Genomic DNA, 22,684 nt, shown 5'->3' on the forward strand with positions numbered 1-22,684 from the left:
GCTTAAATTAAATTTATTTGAATAAATGATTTTTTATTCTATTCTATTCTACTATTACCAAAAAGTATAGTATTTCATTGCTTACGAATGATAATGGAATGGTTCACCCGCCTGCGCTAACAGTTTACGCTGGCGGGGCACTAGTGGAGGATGATAAGATGAGCATGAGGTCAGGTCAGTTATTCCGATGAATTTATCACGATGGTTACCAGGGGGTACCACGTGAAAATCAAACTGATCAACCTGTGGACTAATAACCACATACCTAGCAATACCTGTATATTGCTATTAATGTTATTAGTCCACATCACAAACATTCCCCTTCCCCCAAAAGGATAGTATTGGAATAAGTGTCATTTAGTAGTACATAACATTTCTAGTTATGCACACCATTTTTATATTTACATTATTTTAAGCTATGATGAAATATCAATGACGTCGCTCATAGCTCATTTAACAATATAATAACTTAAGACAATCTAGTCCCAAACTAAGCAGAGTTAGGGTACTAGACAACTTACATAATTACTTTTATTTGTAAATACATAGAAAAAATACCCAACTTGTTACAACCAATCATACTTATGAATAAGAATGTTTGTACGGTGCGAGGAATCGAACCCGCGAGCATCGGAAGTAAGACGATATGCTGAATCGCTAGAACGCCGAGGCCGTTTAATATTATAAAGAAAAAGGTTAATGTGACTTCTTTCTACCGTGAAGTTGCAGTAAGGCATATAAGCTGAGCTTAGTGCTAGAGCTCAGCGAGTTAAGTTAGTCACGCACAATGTAACAATCGAGAGGTTAGGTTAAATTTACAATAAAATACCAAGGGATATATTGGAATTACCCTTAAATAAATTCAAAACAAATCAAGGTAAATCATATTTACTGAGCAAAAGCAAAACTCACGAAACGATTACTTGAATGGCAATAGTTGTTCATGCACGGGATTTTCATTTAATGTTAGATATAGACACCTATATAAATATACATTGTAAATAAACTGTCTTTTAAAAAAAGGAATTTTATTGAGTTTCTTGCCAGTTCTCAATTGGATCTATATACTGAACTGGAGGGTAGGGAAAAAACTAAATTATAATGTAAAAAATTGACGTTCATAAGCGGCTAAAAGAAATAAATGAGTTTTGAATTTGAATTTGTTATTTGCAGACATCGGAATTCAATGTACATTTGTATTCTATATGTATAGAGGGTTAGCCGCAAATGGTGATATACATGTAAAGTTGAAAATTTGAAACCTTCATGCAAATAGAGCGGATAAGATCAATTTTGTGTGAGTCGGCCGCTCCATAAGTCCTTCCGCGTGTATGTAGTGCCATCTGCACTCGTTCTCTATTGTCCAGTGAAGCTGTAAAGGTCAGCTGCGGCCAACAGCATTAGAATAGTCCGAAAAAGAAATATCAATTTAATATAAAGAGTTTAAAGCATAGTTTTAGATTTCCACTTTATTTCTTAGTGATTATGGTCCAGGATCACGTGCATTATAACTGTTAAAATGTTTTCACTTTTTATAGTTATGCTTGCTATTCTTTACGACTTATGATGGTCACACACTATTCGATTCATGCGGACGATTATCCTATAGGACGCCGTTCCGATTGGCGCATTCGATTACTTCCCCGCCCTCTTTGGAAATGCGCCAATCGGAATGGACTTGCATTGGACTATCGTCCGACTGATACTAGTAATATGTGACTGCATTAACTCTGTAAAAATATAGTTCTGTGGTGGTACTTCAATCGTATGTATTTGGTAAGACAATTTTAATTAAATATAAAGCAGCCTGCCGTGTAAGCAGTATTTCAGGTGCAGATTAGGCAGTAAAATTATAGGATACTAGGCATTCCATCTTAGTCATCTGGTATGACAACGCAGGAGCGGGTATCACATGATGCGATGTCCGTAGTGCTGTTTATGTATATGCGACCGTTACCGCTTGTAAACGTAAATTGGACTCTATTCTCCGCATTTATCCTCTCAACTGGGCCGTTGTTCGTGTAGAGCCAAGACTACTAAAGCAGCCAGCCAAGCTCCTCCCAGAAGGGTAGAAGGCTCCTTGTATCTTTATAGGCTTCGCAGACAGACGGTTAACGCTTACCATAAGGCGGGCCGTAGGTTTGTTTGCTATTCCAATTATATGAAAAATAGGGTGTACCAGTGATGGTCTCCAGAGGACAGCCTGGCGACGAGGTCAGCGACGTCAGCTCCGCGGTGCAGGGCGCCCCTCAGCGCCCCGGCCCACGACTCCATTTCCCCGCGGTTTTCAGCGCACAGCACTAGACACCGGCTTGCTGTTATTATCTGTAACAACAGCATATAACATTATGCTACGCTGCTGCACCGATCCCGGCAATGTCTCGCTACAGTACACCACCAAGGAGCAGTACATTGTCGACTACATACGGACCAGGAGTAATCTCACAATGACTAATTTATAGTTCATTAGTTCTAACATAACATTGAGGGACATCCGAAATAAAAAATAAATAAATGTAATAATAAATCTTGTGTAACAAAAGAAACAAAATATTTTTTGTATAAATCTAATATAATATCATGTTTTTGGCAAAGTATGTTTGCAGTCAATTGTGGTGTTTTTGTCTTTAAATGCCAACCCGGTTCAATTATAAGAAATCATTTTTGAAGTGAAACAGTGATTTTCTATTTTAGAATAATTTCAGATGGTTAGGATCAAATTTGGTTTAATGCTTAATTCAATGTCGAGTTTTATTAAACGTAGTGTTAATTACTCTGTGAAATGAACGAATGACTGAACGAATGAATTCATTTATTAATCATCGTTCAGTCAATAATAATAATTAATCAAAGAAATAAAAGGAATCTTTTTTATACCTTCAGGTTTATTATATCCCAATCTAAATGTAGTCACGGCATCTTGCGTGAACGTCTGAACCGATGTCGCTAATCCTTTTTGTTTTGAGTTTATTTTAGTTAGGTTTTGTAGTGGAAAAAAATAAGAAATAAGGAGGGATATGTATGGTCGTTAAGTTTCCTTTAATTTTTGCCTACTATGTATAATACGTAGAGTCAATATTCATAGTTAAGACAGGACGTCTGTCCGGTCAGCTAGTGTAAATATAAATTAAGAAATTACAACTGTAATTCTACAATCATTACAGATTACATGTGAGAATTTCACAGAAGCTGCCCATGAATGCCACAGTGGTTATGACCGTTGGGATGTACTGAAGTGCTATCATTTATTCAAGTTGGAGATAACGAGGAAATAGTACTTAGACAATATTAAAAAATACATTATTATATTTTTTAATATTGTCATTGCGACCCACACATATGTTTTATCTCTAATCAGCGCAACGTTGACTGGTAGAGAATGGCAACAGGCATCAATTTTGTGTGCAAAAGCATAAATATTTTTTTTATTAATTTTATATTGACTGTTTTTCTTATTGTCTTCTTCTGTGTGCACACAGTTTATTATTATTATTTTTTTATATTCTTACATTTATTTAGGGACTTTTATCATAATATGATAATGCCAGTCCCATCGTATCGTCGTATCGTCGTCGTTTATTGTTTATTATTATTATTATAATTAATTAAATGTACAACATGTATAATAAAATTGGACATTTGCATTATACAAATGTGTGATAAATGTGATTTTATTCTTCTTATATGCATTCGACATTCTACAACATTTTCTTAGTAGCACGTCGGGGACGTGCAATCTTAATTACGGTTTTACATTTAATACAATTGGTTGCTACAAAATTTCTATTCTCATATAGAAAGTAACATATTTCAACTTATTTTTTATTATTTATAATAATATTATTAGTAATAGTAATACATAATAAGCTATCACTCATTTATAATATCAGGGTGTTCCAAGTTTGATCTTGCCACACACGCCGCAGTCTCACACACAGGAAGATCAAACTAAACGAAAGGAGTAATTTATAAATGCGCTTTTTGTTTGACAACTGACGTAATCAAGTAGATTCTTAGCTACAGTATATTTATTAGTTATGTTATTCGAGGATGACTGTGGTTAGTCAGTAAATTTATAATTACTATATTATTTTAAAATATCACAGCAACTGATTTTGTTTTTTTTTATTATAGTCAGTATTACTTTCTGCGTGGGACTGATTTTTTAAAAATTATAGTCAGTAAAATTTTCTATCCGTGTCTAGGGCGCTGGGGTCGGTGCAGCCAACGATTGTGGTAATTAAAGGCGCAATATGAATGTATATCATAAAAATATATGTCGAAACGAAACGAATATGGCAGCAGAAGGCAAGAGGAATAATCAAATAACAAAACTATAGAAACAATGACAATATTCGTATAAAAATATAAATATTTAAATATATAAATACAAATTGTCGTGTCAGCCAACGGTCCGAATGTAAGGAGTCCTGTACACTTCTAAATATACAAAGGTGACTGACATAGTGATCTATCAAGCCCAAACTACTGGACGAATCGGGCTGAAATTTGGTATGCAGGTAGATGTTATGACGTAGGCATCCGCTAAGGAAGGATTTTGATTAATTCTACCCCCAAAGGGTAAAATAGGGGATGAAAGTTTGTATAAAACTTTGTCAATATTAAATCGATCGGGCAGAGGCTTTGCATGCATAAAGCTACTATGACGTAGGCATCCCCTAAGAAAGGATTTTGATATATTCCACCCCTAAGGGGATAAATTAACGCGAGTGAAGCCGCAGGCAAAAGGTAGTTCATCTATATATTCCAGTCATAAACTACACTAAGCGTAGTTTAATGTTTTACAGTGTACCATCAAAGTTGTTATAATCCTGTTGAAGGTCTTACGGTATCTGTGCACCCCGGGGAGGTCGTATATTAACGTACTCATCATAAGTGTACGAGGTGTAATGGCACCTTTGTGTAGAAGCAGCAGGATTAGGCTGTTATATCACTTTTTATTTCTCCCGTGGCGTTTTATTTTTCATCACATTTATTATTTGTATGTATGGTACATAAAGACGAGAAAAAGGTTGCATGTCTCCTAGCTCTCTCCATATTTCTATAATAACTAATTAATCTCGATGAAAATTTGTCCATAGGAATATCGACACATTATAGATTTTAAGTTAACATTACAGATTTTAAGTAAAGATAGTTTAACTTTGTTTTTAACTGAAAATCTCGATTTTTACAAAAAACAAAACGACTATTATCTTTAGCTTATTCGTATAAACAATCAAGAAAGTATAAAGATTTAAAAAAATGTGCAAGTCATTGGAGTTTTAGTGATTTATCAGAATAACGGAAAAAATACCTTTAAATTTATTGTAATAATAGCAACGTAAATATTTACGACAAAATTTAGATTTAAAGTATTGCTATCGTGCTTAGGTGAAGGGACATGTCCTTGAATAAGGATAGAAAGGAAATGAAGAATCAACATCGTAATTTAATAGCGTGGAATTCTCTTAAGTAGAAAAAAGCATGCTATACGTGCTTAGTCTTGGTATTGCTACAGGTCACTATAATGTATTTTCCCTAAAATTTTGTCCATAATCTCCCCAAACGGCAGATATTGACAAGAAATCCCGCTCAATAAAGAACTGTATTCGGACAACCATTTTGATTTGACGCTTGTGGTTGTTTTGTTTTATATTTCGATCAACTGGCAATGTGTTTGTGAAATTGATGATTATTATTAGGCCGTCTGCTCTACAGTTTTTTGTTTTGTTTGTCTACATCGTCTTGGCTACAAAACTACTTACACACTCGGCGGTATTGGGTAACTAAAATTTTTAGGGGTGGTACCCCTACCCCTACCCTAAAAATGTAAGTTCTCAATATTCCCCAAACTTTTCCTCCCCCGATTTGCATCAGTGTTTCTGCTCATGGAACGAAAATATACTAATTTTACGAAAATTATAAATACTTTACTTACAGTAAAAACCTTATTTATAAATTGTACTTAACTGTGAAATACAATACATGCAATAGTGGTAGTTTTAATGTCAATATGGAACTTAATTCGTATTGTAGCATAGAAATAATAATAGCAACGTATACGACAACGCTATGAACTGTCGTAACACAATTTGCATGCAAATTGCAATCAAAGATCTTGTTTCAGAGCTCCCTCGCCTAATGGACAGATATTATGCATATTATGGTCCCAACATTGTACCTTGTGATACAACCTACCAATGCATAGTCTATATTAATATTATTAATGCAAAAGTGAGTCTGTCTGTCTAGAGGTTACCTTTACACGATTAAGCGGTTATTGTTAGTTGAATAAAAGGGGTGACTATAGACTTATCTTCGTATTAAGTTTTATTAAGACTAGTTTAGCGGTTTAGTCGTGAAAAGGTAACAAATAAGGACAGACGGACGCACAGACTTGCTAGTTACTCTCCTCCGTTCGATCCCCCGTCCAATTAAAACGGCGATCGAAATTACGACGGCATGAGCCGAGGTTCGAACCCTGTTACTACCAAATAACAATTTATCTATCCCGACTAGAACCCTCAGCCGCCACTGCAAATCAAACAGACACATGGGAGACTTAGGCCCGTGCTTAACAAAGATTTGGAGATTTTGCTAAGCTGAAGAGGAAACGCCACTACACATCCAATGTGGTTATCCACTCATGCATAAACTTAATATTTTCTTTAGACACACTTCTAAGGAGATAAAAATTATCGCTCCGAAGAATATTCTTCATTTTTTGTCTCTGACGGGCCTAGGTAGCGAATTCAAAATTAAGGCGAGCACTTATAGCAGGTCGCAGTGCTACAGGTCTAAACACCTAGTAATAATAGCCCAAAGGAATTAATACAAAATAACAATACTATCACAATGGTATTCAGAAAATCAAATTTTGAATTTGAATTTGAATTGACATTCGAATTAGCTATTACAAAATGTTATACCTCGTAATATAAGATGTCAAACACAATCAAAGGCTTGTCAAAATACCATTTAGTGTTTGTGTTTATATGAGATAGATAATCCAGTATTACATTATATCTTTGATGGCCTCGATGGTCTAGCTGTTTATACCCTTACTTCTGATGGACGCGGGTTCGATTCCTCGTACGGTACAAATATTTGTATTCATGAGTATGATTGTTTGTGTCTAGGTGTTTTCCATGTATTATGTATGTATTTATAAACAAAATATTATGTAATTGGTATGGCAAACAAGCTGACAGGCCACCTGATGGTAAGCGGTAACCATCTCCTATACATAAACAGCACTATCATGTCATGTTATCATACCACTCATGCGGTTCCATGAATTCATTCCAGAGGGAGAAAATGTTCCCTCTGGAATGAATTCTTGAATCTCAATCATGAAATCCTATGATTTCACTTGTAAGATTATAGCCTTGTGTCATGTCATACTTTATATTGATTTCATTCTACGACAATAGATACTATCACTCTCCAGTGAATTACCCCGTTAGTATATATGTCGTGAATAAACTCCGCTAATGTGAGTTATTGGTTTTTCGTAACTTGACCACGAGCTATTGAAGGGTAGTGACGTTTGTTATACTTTAATTATTAAATCATAAATTGTCTAAATAATTGTTGTTTCATTTTTGAAATAAGACAATTGACTCTCAACCTGCATAATCGTACTCTACACACAACTTAAAAAGCACGAACGTTAACTACTTCTTACAATCTACCTTCGGTAGAAACATATAAAATTTCGTAACAATTCTAAATATTATATTACAATTAAAGTTTATATAATCTTTACATAGTATAAAATAAATTTGTTAGCTTCCGTTGTCTGTTTGCTTAGATCTTTTAAACTACGCAACAGATTTTAATTCAGTTTTGAACAACAGATGGAGTGATTCAATAGGAAGGTTTATATGTATAATACATACACGCCCATGCGAAGTCAGGGCGAGTAGCTAGTAAAAAAATGAATTTGTAGTTATCAATGAATAAAAAAATAAATTTTGTAACATTTATACAACTTTGTGTATTAAATAATTACCCTTCGAGTTTGAATATCAAACTTTGAATTTAGCAGCCAATAATAATTTCTCATTACTGTGATATAAATTTAAATAAATGCCATTAGTGTCAAGACGGCTTTACATAACGTTTAATAACGTCATGAAATTGTATTGTTTCGAGGCTTATATTAAGATTTTAATTTTGTCTTCAAACTTCGCTTTGCAGTTAATGCTCTTTGTATTATTTTAATAAATAACTTTAAAATTTCTTACTCAGTTTAATGACAAATTTCAGCTGATAGTTCGAAAGTAGCTTTAAAAATAAAATCTAATCTGTTTTCGTTTAATTAAATAAAATATTATTAATTTATTTTTAAATATCAAAGAAACTTAAAATCGTTTCTGTATATTTATATCTAAGTACTTACAATAATTATTTTATTTTATATATGAAAGAAAGTATTAAAATAGTGGTTAATCAACTTTATACGCAATAAATTTTAACTACTTCTAGATATAGTATGGGGTTTTTTAAGAAGATATATTAATTAATAAGATTTATATATTAAGGTTTCTTAAGGGTCGGCATCATGCATGTGACGTCGCCAGTGTTTCAGCCATCTACGCCAACCGTTTACAATCAGACGGCCGGCTTCGTTGGTACAGCGGTTTAGGACACCGCTTCACTTTCCATGGTCGCAGTTCAATTTCTCGCACGGCACAAACATGCGTTTGATTGTTTGTATTGATCTGGGTGTTTTCGATGTATATTATGTATGAATATATAAAAAATGTTTCTATATATTTATATATGTTATTTAGTATCCCTAAGATCATTAGCTAGCTTAACTTGGGTCTAGATGGCGCTGTGTGAATTGTCTTGAGATTATTATTATATCAGTTGTCTAGTACCCATAACATAAGTTCTGCCTAGCTTGGGACTAGATAGCGCTATGGAATTGTGTTCAGATATTATTATTATTATTATTATGTAATAAATACACTGGACAATAAACACAGCGTCATCAAGTCCCACGGTAAGCAGAGCTCGTGTTATGGGTACTAGATAACTAATATAAATACTTAGATTTTTTTATTTAATTATTAACATACATAATATGTATAGAAAACACTCAGACTGATACAAACAATCATAATCATTAATATAAATGTTTGTACCGTGCGAGGAATCGAACCTGCGACCATCGGAAGTGAGGCGGTGTGCTAAACCGCTAGATCATCGAGGTCGTCTGATTATTAAGTAGGTAGTATGTGTAGAAACACACGCGGTTACGACTAGTTAAAAATAAAATTCAATCTAAGACAAAATTATTATAAAGCAAACAGTTAAATTACAATATAATCGTAATACGAGCACAGTGACGTCGGAAAGCAACTGAAATCGTTTCATCTTCAGTGATAAATGTTTATATTATGTAACTGAAACGAGAAAATAAAAATATTGTATTTAAAGAAAACAGCGTTGTAAAAGCTTTATGCGTTATTAAATTTCAGATTTAAAACGTACAAGACGTTTCTTTGGAAAAATACTCATGTCAATACTGTAAATTAATTATATATTTGTAATCTCGTAACTGTAGTCTTTACATTTGATATTCGTATAAAGGAAGAAACCTCTCAGTTCAGTGGTCTTTTTATGATTGTTACATCAGGTTTAAATCATTTATAAACTGATTAGGAAAGTATTTTTTTATTCGTAAATATATATGTTGTTTAAAGAGAAAAATTATCACATTCATGTCGGTAGTTTTCATTTAAAAAAAAAATTACTGGAAATTTCAGAATTGTCCACAGTCGTAGGTACAATACAAAAATATTACGCGAATATTATAGACCTACATTCCAATGTTTCAACTTTATCATTGTTAGAAATTAAAGTCGATATTTTTATGATACCAAATTAGGTAACTATGTAGATCGACAAGGATCGCATATGATAGAAGATAGATTGGGGAAGAATCTATTATATATCCAACAGTGGATAGATACGATATATGGTGACGGTAAATATTAATTTAACATGTATTTGGGACTGATTGAATATGTGCCATGGTTCAATATGGATTGATTACAACAGAAAATTATATTGTAAGCGGCATTTTAGTAAGATTATAAACTTAGAAAGTTTACAATCTAAGCATGGCATACGCTTAGAAATATTGTAGAGAATTTAAGATAATGTTTCGAAAAAGAGAAGAAAAAAAATCTTGGGAAGTAATATGTATATATGAGCATAAATATTATTCCCATCACTTCAAGTTAGATTTTCTTTAATCTTTAAATAGTATAAAGCAAAGTCGCAGGCGCTATCTGTTCGCTTATAGCTTTTAAATTACGCAATGGATTTTAATGCAATTTTCAGCAAGAGGAAGATTTATATGTATAATACTTGTACATGCGTGTTATAGTAAAACAAGCTGAGATATTCAAAGATTTATAATGCATCCATGCGTAGCCAGGACGAGTTGCTAGTATAAAATAATATGCTAATACTTTGTACTATTTAAAATACATTTGAACATTGGTTTTTGTTTTTATGAAGGAAAATACAGTTTATATTTGCAGCTAGTAAAAATATTTTTCTGTTGTGAGTACTAAGTGGAATCTTCTAAAGGGATTTATCAGATTTTTCAACATTTGCTAATCTTAAGTCCTCAGAATAACGGTAGATAATTGAAATGGCTCAAGTATATCCTATAATAAAAAGGAACGAGCATTCAAGTGCTTACGTAGCGTTCGACCATTTTGTTATCTACGAAAATCAGCGGTTCAGAACGTAAAAACCAATTTGACTTAGGGGAAAAGTGGTTCGTTGCTGACTAAAAGAAGCAGCAGAGTGAATTTTTATTCAGTAACTGGACTGGCCGTACTATTATATATTATTTATTTATTTTATTTAATTCAGACTACTTGGCCCGTATTATAAATACCTAATAGACATACATAAGAAATAATAAAATATAAATTCAAATTGTCTCTTTGGTCACAGGACGGAAGACGGCAATCTGCCACGGTAGCGCGGATACAGTACCCCCTTCGGCCAGTAGTCTTCCTACATGAAGGTGGGCAGCATGTTGGAGGAGACCCGGCCACGGACACTTTGAAACTTGCGTTGTGATTCGATTCCAACTGCGTCACCCTCAATATTAGGATACTTTTGGTCCGGTATAGTCGACGATGTTCTGTACCTAGTTCCTATTGTCGATGTAGGGTAGTTAGAGTGAAGGTCAACCTGATATGGTTAATTGCTAGTAATGGGGTTATCCACATTACTAACAATCCCCTTTTCTCCTATAGAATCATATCTTAATAATAATATTATAAACGTGAAAGTTTGAGAGTATGGATGTTTGTTACTCTTTCACGCAGAACGTACTGAACGGATTTTGATACAACTTTACAGTAATATAGCTTATGCATCAGAATAACATATAGGCTATATTTTATATTGAAATTTAACGCGAGCATTGGTAGTTATTAATATTATAAAGTATTTAAATATAAGTAGTGCCAGATCGAATTTAGACCTATAAAGGTTACCATGGTTGAAATATTAAAATCTATTTGCATTATAGAGATTTCATCCTATTAACATGGGTCGTTGATCATTAAGTTATTTAAAGTGCTTTGCCTTTCATGTCTGAAATAATATACATATTTATAAACTATTTGTGATCTTTATATATATATATAATTCTCCTGTACGCGTATTTGTCTCATAACTCATAAACGGGTGGACCGATTTAAATTGTTTTCACATTCATGAATACAAATGTTTGTGCCGTGCGAGTAATCGAACCTGTGACCATTGGAAGTATAGCGGTGTGTTAAACCGCTAGACCACCGAGGCCTCACCGCAGTCCTATAGGCTTTACACTTTGCCTTTGGAAAATAATACTAATTATTAATATTTCCTTAGCATGGAATTTTAATTAGTCACTCTGCATTATACACATGATGTTATGCGAGTTTTCCGACAGGAATCTATAGGAAATTACCACCATTAATTAGTAGTAATGGAGAGTTGGAGGCGGACGGAATTCCGTCTAATTAATGCGCCGCAAATAAATGCAGTTAAATATTTTATAGCACTCTACTATAACGTTTTGGATTACAGTACTTATTCGTTATTGGGGGAGGTATATATACACTTTGAAATATAATATTCCCATATTTTCTGGAGCTTTGTCTATATCGACGGAAGAAAGTCGAATTGTCGTAACTTCTAAATCCTAACTTGTAAAATTTCTTTGTTTCATTTATTTTTTAAAAATATTAAAAAAATATATATCTATACATCTAAATAAAATTGGAGTATCTGTTTGTAATATTTAAAGAGCCGTTTTTACTACATGCATATGAATATACTATAAATACGGTACATACACCAAATAATTTTTTTTTACAAGTTTTGTCTGTCTGTCTGTCTTGTTTGTTTGTTCCGGCTAATTCTGAAATGGCTGGACTGGTTTTGACGGGACTTTTATTGGCAGGTGATGTAACAAGGAGTAACTTAGGCTAGTTTTATTTTAGAAAATCCTCTAATTAGCTTTTTTGTTAAAATCCACGCGGACTAAGTCGCGAGTACACCTAGTATATTATATAAATATAGAAACATTAGAAATTTGAAAATTAGCATGTATTTAACTAATTTCCAACTTTTTATATCAATAAATATATGAGCTATGAATTTTTGAAACAATTTTTTGGCTCTGGTGTAAAGTTACAGGAGTGTTTGTGTAAACCTTGTTGGTGACCTAATAAATAAATATTATTGGTTAGTACTGCGAAAACCTGACCTGAAGTTTGACCGGGGTTAGGTTTAATAGACATAAAGATGAATGTGTTGAAATAAGACCCTATCAATGGATCAGGTCGAACAAAGAGAGACAAGTCGCGTAGACATTTAAGTTTCTTAAAAAAAATACATTTTTAGTAGTTTTAGTAAATATATTTTCATAAAAGACAATTTTAGTTATTAGACATTTAAAAAGAGATCATGTAAGACAAAATAAACATAAAAACATACTTGCTGTGTTAACATGCTTGTGAGGGCTGGTCTGTTCGGGTTACGAAGTCTGATAGACTATTTGCTTTTGACAAATTTGCAATAGCATACGCTGGTGGTCATTCTATTCACCTAATTTGAATTAAAAAAGAATCTGTATTAGTGTAAACATGTACAACATTATTTGACGTCGAGCTGAGTTTCTTGTCAGTTCTTCTCGGTTCGAAAGCACTTCGAACTGACGGTAGATTTGACATATCTGAAGAGTCTGGAATAGACCTACATGAATAAAGATATTTTGATTTTGATACAGTTTGAATTGACAACCTACAAAGACATACGTACTAACGTCGATCAAAGAAATGACGCGCTGAAAACTACTCATAACGGGTGAGTTATTGTAAATAACTTGTTCAGAGGGTGATATATATAGAGCACTTGGTATATTCTTATATTTCTACCTACTCGTATAACTCCTATAACAAAGTTTATTACATTCATTGAACAAATAAAATGCTGCTCATAAGAGAATAAACTTAAATTGAATTTAAAAACTACTTGAAGCAGTTCTAACTACTTGTTAGTATAGTTGTTACCCGACTTCGATTAATCGTCGTGGTATAAAAATTACATTACTTTTTTTATTAAAATATAAAAATCGCTAATCAAAGTACACTAAGTTACTCCTTATAGCATTAGCTATAAATTAGCAAACTGGCCGACAGGCAATCATTTTGTAATTACTTTTTAATGTAAGTGCCCTATACACTGTCATACACATTTAGTCAATAGTTGTTATATATTAAAAACACACACACTTCGATTTTATTTATTTGTATTGTATATAGATAATAAATGGAATCAGAGTTTCACACGAAAATCTACTAGTTTTATGTAAAGCGGTCTGCTTAAGAAGACGAAACCTAAAGCAAATACTGTAATCAGTGTTCGTTTTCCGAACAGACCAGTCTCCACAGGCAGCTTTCGTTCACGAATATGACGGATGAGCCAGCCATCATTGAACCCAATCATATTAGAGGGAACACATGGACCCGGCCCACCACGCCACCACAAGTTTGAACTTTATTGCTTTATATTAAAATTAACAATTAAAAAAGTAGACACAAAGTTTCATATATAAAATATTTCGTTCTAAGTGATTAGTTCACTTTTATATAGGTCATAAATATCTTTCATACACAGCTGTATGTCATGTACGTACTATTTTTGTATTGATATCCGTACCCTTAAAAGTCAGACAAAACGCTCCCACTAACAAGACGTCTGAATGTCGTGAAGGTATTTATTTTATTGACACTTTGTTACCATCCTTAAGAAAGAAAAGATATCTACTACATTCGAGTTTTCATCAAAAATATCTAGGGGGACTAAAAATAACCGTACTTTTATATCTGTCTAAGTGTTTGAATTTCGTAGACTGTAGTTGTATAAACTGTGTTGGGTTAACAATTAAGTAACCAATTTACGACTACCAAATCCAAGGATCTATACTACATCACCTTGTCCTGTAACATAAACAATTTTTGCATATTGTCTTATACATACTTCGTATATCTTGAAGATGTATCAAACAAATTGGAAATGTGTAATAAAAACCATCGCTCCTAAGAATAAACTGCAATTATTGTCAATCCGTCATTGACAAATATTTGATCCATTTCCAAGGTGGTCTAGGCAACGAACTCTAAAAAATGGCGAGCACAATAGATCCACGCAACGCTACAAGTTGCTCTTTATGACAGAGTAATACTCTAAATCATATAAAGATACTTCAGTTGTTTGTATTAGATATTGGCATACTGGTACGCAAATACTCCACGAGATGGCGTTTCAAGTGGCCTTTGTATCATGAATTGTTTTTCGTTTCTCTATTTAAGTTTCACGAACTATAATACATTTTCGTAGTATATTGTAAAATTTATACATAATGTTTTACAGTGCTGGAATTAAGTTTAATATCGACGATGTAATATTACATAATAGTACATTTTATGAGGAGAGATAAGATAGTTAACTTGATTCCGTTATTAAGCTATAAGAACTAGTAATAAGCATTTATACAGCCATCGATAATATCATATAAATAGTAGAGAATGTTTAGGATAGATATCGTTATGATATAATTAAATTAAGGAAACAATGCAATGATCACAAAAGAGGTAGAGGTGGCACTCAAATTACGTTGAGGAACATGATGAAGTTTATCACAGGGGAAAAATTGTCCAAATCGACAATTTGGATTCTATCCGACAGTTTGTCCAGGGCAGATAGTTTTAATGTTATAAAATTAGACGAGCCCAATAAAGTGGGTAAACAAATAGAAATAATCTTTATTAAAATAGACTTAATATAAGAACTTTGGAATAGTATTTTTATTATTCTACTATTCATTCGGAAAGGAAATGTAAAATAAGAAGAACTGTAAATCTGAAGAGTTAGTGTTTTTGGTTGAACTCGATAACTGAGGAACTACTGGTCCGAATTGAAAAATACTTTTAGTGCTGGATAGCCTTTTTTTAGCCCTAAGACCATAGGTTATACAAAAACACGTTACGATTAATAAAAGCGGAGCATCAAAGAAAAATGTTGCAAAAACAAGTTAATTTTATTCTCTATTTTCTAAAAAGACAAATAGACATCATTAGATTACATAGGTCAGTTTCTTTCTAATAAATATATTTTAGGGAGAATATGTACGTACGTATGTAAGTTTCAGTCTTTCTCAGTTAAATGAATTGCAAATGTAATATGAATTCCATTACGACTCATTGAATTGGCTATTTTGGATACTCTGATATAATTAGTGGCCATTAGCGTTGATTGGATGCTGTGATTAATCTCGACCTATTTACCTGACTACGTTCTGGAAATACTGGTAATTAAAGATACAAATTTCTGCTCTAATATAGACTAGATATATCTACAAAATTTCTCATATCATATCTCTTTCTAAGTAATTCTTACCTTAATGTAACAAGAAAAACATATTCACACAAAACTTTTTGACTAAAATATCAACTGGTTTTACTAAACCTTTTTGTTTCCGAATATAGTAAAATCTATCAATTAAACATTAAAGTTTCTAATTTTGGGTGTAAAAGTGAGAAGTGATAGTTTGTGAAAAGTTCATGCCACTCTATGGCTCGGTAACTCCGGCATTAGTGCCTGGAGGGTTCACTGTATGATTTTCAAGTGGTATTTCACTTCGCATTCGCTTTCCTCGCTGGTGGAGAAACTTTGTGAAAATTTTTCCATATATTAAAAAAAGATTATTAATAAAAAAGTCACAATGATCATGGCTGAGAACGTTTTCGTTTAAAATTTTAACTATCGTGACATCTTATCCTTAATTGATAATCCATAATTTAATGTACTTCATACCGGCTCAGGGAGAATAAAATTAATGTAAATTAAGTTAATGTCGCTATTTCTATGTATCTGTTTCTCCACTTAGTACTTCCACACTTTCATTTCGAGAATTTCTTCCCGTAGACGTATAATTTAGTGCTTATATGACGTGTATATAACACCGGGTGAAGCAAGGGTGGGTCACTAATGTGATATATTTGTGTTGCGTGAAAATTCGCGCGAAATACTTAGTCCAATATAAGTTGAGTAGGTAGTTTGTAACTAAATTGTGAAAGTAGAACAAAGGCCACGCAGAATAAGTATACCTACACGAAAATTAACCGCAAATTGTGGATGAGATGTGATGGCGTGTCAACGTAGCTCATAATGGATTAACAAGATTAGGAAGTTTTAGTATGGCATACGTACATTCCTTCCAACTTATGTGTTGGTTGGATGTGCGAGTATATCTCCTACCTACGCTTGTTCTTGCTTTTTCCATATTAATCTCGGTCTTATGTTTATAACAGTATGTTTTGAAGATGATCATAGAACAGTGTATTACGTTTTTATCTATTTTTTAATCTATAAAACGAGAGAGAGACAGAGAGAGCATGGTTTTGTTTTGTTAGATTATCACAGAATAATGAATATTCAGCACTACGCATTTAATCTTTTTTTTAATGTGTAAAACAAGCGGGAGAGAGTTTATGAGAGAGCTCTCATTTTCAATTTATCATTAGTTTATGCTAATATTGCTTTTGTTTTGTGCAAAATGATAGAAGAGTGAAATCCCTGCGTTTTATTAATTTATAAAAGAGAGAGAGAGTTTTATTTTCCAGACCTAATTTCGCATTGGTATTATCCAGTATTTCTTTTTAATTTTTAGATGATGATGTCAGCCAAATTCCTGTATCACAATTTTTTTTTTAATCTATATAAAGCAAGAGGATTTTTTTGATTTCCAGTTTAAACTTACCTATTAGTTTCTATCCATATTTTTTTGTTTGTTTTTTTTAGATTATATAATAGTGAACACAGGCTACGTTCTTAATAATTTTTAATCTAGAAAACATAAGAGAAGGATATAATATTTTCCAGACTGTCTCTCGTCTGTGTTCGAGACTAACCTTGGTCATTGGCTACATTTATGCCAGTATTTTGTTTTGTCCAGTCCAGTCACACAAAGGTCAGCAAGGACATAGAATTATCTTATCTGTGGTCAGGACAAAGCTTGTATTAAACATTTATAGTGCAACGAACTTGACCATCACAGATTTATCAATAAGTCCAACTACTTATAAAGTTATTCGAACTTCGACTAATACCTTTCAAGCGGGATCTTAATAAGCCATGGAGATGGAACTTGCTCCCGTGGAGTACACAAGTTAAATGAAGCAGACCAAAGTAATCTTATTTATAAAGTCAAAACTCATATTAAAGTACGTACATTAAGGAGTTTAATTTGAGGCAAAATGTTGCTACGTCTTATTTGATAATTGTGACTCGAAATGGCGTGATAATGAGTTTGTATGTATATGGCGGGTAATCTCCGGAAGCATTGCATATCCTTACTAATATTATAAACGCGAAAGTTTATGAGTATTAATGGTTTGTTACTCTTTCACGTATAGTGATATAGCTTATATGTCAGAATAACATATAGGTTGGAATAAATATAGGAAATAGTAAGTACTATCGCCGAGGTTGAGTATTATGTATGATATGTATAAAGTGGCGGCATCGGTGCTTTAGTGGTTTAGCACACCGCTTAACTACCTACAGACGCGGGTTCGCTTCCTCATGATCAAGAAAAAAAAATTAAGTATCCATATAAGAATGTATTTCTATCAGTTGTCTAATACTCATAACACAAGCTTTTCTTAGCTTATTAAATGTACCTAGCTGTGTTAATTGTCTTCGGATTATATTATTATTAGTCTTAGGTAGCTGTAGGAGTAAGTAAGTATATAGAGATAAATAAATATAATACAAAAAAATCAATTGCATTTTTCAACCGACTTGTCATAATGAAATATTGAATTCCACTTTAATTTGTCGTTAACAGGATATTATCGCTAACGTTATATTAATCGATTTTGCTAATCGAAACGGATTAGTTTTATGTTGGTAGTCTCATAAAAACTTATTCTAAAATAATATTAGAATAATCGACATAACCGTATATAGGATGTAAAATAGGAATTATAAATGGTCTCTGCTTATAAATGGTATGCTTATTCAGTTAAAAGTTCACGCTACCCCTGATCTGGTGACCCCTGTGTTGGAAGGTCGCAGTCATTCGGGTCACGTCGCGGTGGTTTCGCGGTCGGATCAGACAACGCGGTCCGCCACGCTAATTGATTACGGGTTTGGCATTATACAGCGTACAACGGAGCCTACCAATTAAGGGATAAAAAAAGAAAACACTAATTACATTTTAGACAAACAGAAAACAAAAAAAAACAGTAATTTCTATTTACAAATTATTACGTTATTAGCTTTCGAAATTGGAATGTACGTTTTTCGATTCTGCCGCCAAAATTATAGTACCATTCTTTGGCGATGAAATATAGTCATGTCATATTATATTTTATTACAACAAATTATTACATTATTAGCTTTCGAAATTAGAATGTACGTTTTTGAATTTTACCGCGAAAATTTAAGTACAATTATTTGGCGGCGAAATATAGTCATGTCATCATATTTTATTGCGTAATTGGTAATGTAAAAGAAACACCATTATCTAGAGTAACAACAAAAAATGTAGTGAGAACCAACTTATACTATGGTATACCTATGACTTGCGTCAACCACAGAGCAATTATCAACTTACTTTTTGTAAGTGTTGGTAGCAATGGAGCGCAGTCGATTTTTTTTATCTGTATATGGTCGGAACATGACTTACTCAGAACAATAATTAAAGCAATAGAGACTGTATTTATAATTACAACATCACATTTTATTATTATGGATTGATAAATAAGTTACAGAGGACACGAATGTCTATGTTCTTTCTATTGCTGTAATGGATTGATTGCTGATACAAATGTTTATTCTTACTTGGAAGCTGTTATGGGCGTTACTGATGCTGCACTCTGCGAAGGTAGCGTCCTCTAGTTCACACTCATCCCACAGTTGGCTCTGAAACAAAATACGCAGAATTGTTAAAAATGCTAAATAAATTATTTTTTATACAATATTATTATACAACTTGACTACTTCAAAAGCATTTATAGTATTTTCAGCATACTAGGTTTAATAAATAAATAAATAAAGCCTGGACAATTAACACAGCGACATCTAGTCCCATGGTAAGCAGAGCTTGTGTTATGGGTACTAGACAATTGATATAAATACTTAGATTTTTTGTAAATACATATATAATATACATAGAAAACACCCAGACCGATACAAATAATCATACTCATGATTACAAATTTTTGCACAGTACGAGAAATCGAACCCGCGACTATCGGAAGTATAGCGTTGTCCTAAACCGCTAGACCACCGAGGCCATCTGTAGAAGTATGAGCATTAAAGTTATGACAGTGATTCCATCCTGATAAATTAAAGAGACTTAGGCACGTTAGTGTCCAGAGCGGATCGCATAGATGTCGACCGGTCATATTGCATTGCTAGCAATGGGACCTTCAAGTCCCATATCATTACCCTGCCTCCCAAGTCGAAAGCAGAAGCTAGTCAATAAATAAAAAAAATATTTTACTTTCACGTTGTTCTTGAGAAAAATCGGACAATCGATATACAATTATTATTCATTTTCAATTGACCTGCCTCGGAATAATGCAAGTTCATTTGAGCATTTCAAAGGAGTCATTAATTTTAAGAGCCTGCGCTCAACATGATTTGGCACTCAATCGATTGGGTCAACTTTTGGATTGGTTACTTTTAGGTCGGTTATATACAGTAATATCAGTCCTTTCATAAACCCTGCCGACATCTCAAATGAATACTCATGTCCAAGCGAACACAATTCCCGAATCAATAGTTAGATTAACCTCTAGGTCACTGCGTTACAGATAAAATAATACTATATTAATTTCGGTGTCGCACTTTGCTTCATTAATAACTTTATTTTATGGTAATTTAAAAATAAATTATAATGACCCACTCATCATTGGTGTCACATGATAACATAACTATATTCTTATACTGTGTACAGGTGACGGCTACCGCTTACCATATGATAGGCCGTTCATTCCTAGTACAATAGTTTCTAAAATATCAATAGTTTCTTGCCAGTCCTTCTCAATTGAAGTAGCTAGCCGTACTGGACGGTAGAGAAAGTAATAAGAAACAATAAAGTCCGATATAAATTAAAAATTGTGAATTTAAATTTCGAATATTTTATATTATAGTTTTTATTAAACTATTATTAAATTAAATATTTTATTTTTTAATAAACACTGTCTTTGTGATGACATCTAAAAGCTGTCAATACATGACATCGACAGGGAATTCATCCTTTATTTCAGAGCTTAAGTGGTCACAAACAATACGTTTTCAGAGAACTCTCTTCCCGCATACATTCAGTTTGAACTACCAGCCGAGGTTGTCTCTAGAGACAGTATGGGTTTTTTAAGAAGGGTATATTAAGGTTTTGTAAGAGTAGGCATCGTGAACGTGACAAGCCCTGTCCATGTTACCAGTAGATGGGTTCTATGTTTCACTGTGGTAAAAAAAAACCAAATTACTTTGGATTTGATTTTTTTTACACTATAATGTAAAAGAAAGGTAGGTCTTTACACCTACCTTTCTTTTACACCACTGACAGTAAGCTGCTATCGGCAGAAATATCTATTTCTGAGTTACTTACAGTTTAGAAACCAGATATTTTCTCCTATTATCTAATTTATATGTATTTGTATTTAATATGTTCAATGTAGTACTTTGTGTCACTTGCCATATTTGACAGTTGTTTATATTTATACAGATGTCAAACAAAACCTTATATTACTTACTGCAATGCTGCTCTATGAAATTCCATAATTTAAAAAAAAACATACAGTTTTAGTCTGTAAATAGCCCTCATAAACTATTAGAACGGATTATTAGATGATCAACTTAATGGATCATAACAATCGATTTTTACATAATTAATTATTTTTTGACATCGCTATTCCTAATAAAATTGCACCAGATATATATAATATAAATATCTATATCTATTATTCTTTTTTAAGTAAACATTCAATATGTTTACTGAAAAAAGAATCTTTCTCATTTTTCATTCAATTTATTCAGATATCATTCATTCATGAATTCCTAACGATATGGTTTTATTTATACGCCACGCGAACATTACAATACCAGTTTTATCACCATTCCTTCTATTTTAAGCAATACACGTGGCATTTGATATTTCCGGTACCTCTGTGACAATGTATTGAAGTAACGTTCATTGTTTTAGTGACAGACACACAATATCCGAGTGTCGATCAATGTGTTTTGTTAGGAAATGAATTGTCAATCTTGTTTAAATAGAAAAATTTATACAGGCTACTGTTTGCGTCTTTAGGGACTCCTCCAATCCAAATTCAAACGAGGATCGAAATAACGATAGCCTGAGCCGAAGTTCGAACCCCTAGCGGTGCTCTAAGACTAAAGTCGTATCCTTCAGGCAGGAGTTGCATTAACTCCTGCCTGATGGATACTTTAGCCTCAGACGCTTTTTAGGCCTTCAGACGCTGCATAGGTTCTTCCGCAGGTTTGGAATTCCATCTGCACTCCCTATAGTTCGATGAAGCTGCAAAGGCCCGCTGCGGACAACAGCATTCAAATAGTTCGAAAAAAGAAGTTGTTAGGGCCTAACCGTTCTGTAAATTTTTTCGCGTAGTTTATATTCGCAACTAAATAAGTACCATTATGCCCGACGAAAATATATGGAACAAAAATGACCTATTATAAAATAACGAAGTTTCCAGAAAAAAGTTCTAATAACATTTGAAATATTATTCAAAAAACAAACATGTGCTTGGTTAGTCGTAAAGGGTCAAATGTGAATTAAAATCATTACGGTTGATTGGATTAATATTTTTATTTTTTTGCTGTTCGAAATATGAAAATAACTTTATTAGATGATACGATAATTTTTAATGTAGTAGTAATCTTATAAGCTATGAAGATGGACTGACAATCTGTTCAAGATCGCTGGAAGGCGTTGGATGCGAGCAGCGCAGGACCGATCGTCGTGGAGATATTTGTGGGAGGCCTTTGTTCAGCCGTGGGCGTCTTCCGGGCTGAAATGATGATGATAATGATGAAAGTATTAAGTTTTATTTTG

The 22,684-nt window shown here is 33.1% G+C and overlaps 1 protein-coding gene across 1 annotated transcript in view; it reads right to left on the reverse strand.

The window, feature by feature from the left end:
• LOC131844283 (diacylglycerol kinase eta) overlaps positions 1 to 22,684 on the reverse strand; it is a 181,949-nt gene that overhangs the window by 36,492 nt on the left and 122,773 nt on the right. Inside the window, exons 3-4 of the mRNA XM_059193119.1 lie at positions 19,444 to 19,524; positions 2,180 to 2,325 (exon numbers count right to left, since the gene is read on the reverse strand). Coding sequence (XP_059049102.1) covers positions 2,180 to 2,325; positions 19,444 to 19,524 — 227 coding nt within the window. The remainder of the gene's footprint in view (positions 1 to 2,179; positions 2,326 to 19,443; positions 19,525 to 22,684) is intronic.

This window comes from Achroia grisella, unplaced genomic scaffold (assembly GCF_030625045.1).
Source record: "Achroia grisella isolate CSIRO2021 unplaced genomic scaffold, CSIRO_AGI_Agris_v1 utg402, whole genome shotgun sequence".
In the NCBI taxonomy this organism is placed as follows: Eukaryota; Metazoa; Arthropoda; class Insecta; order Lepidoptera; family Pyralidae; genus Achroia; species Achroia grisella.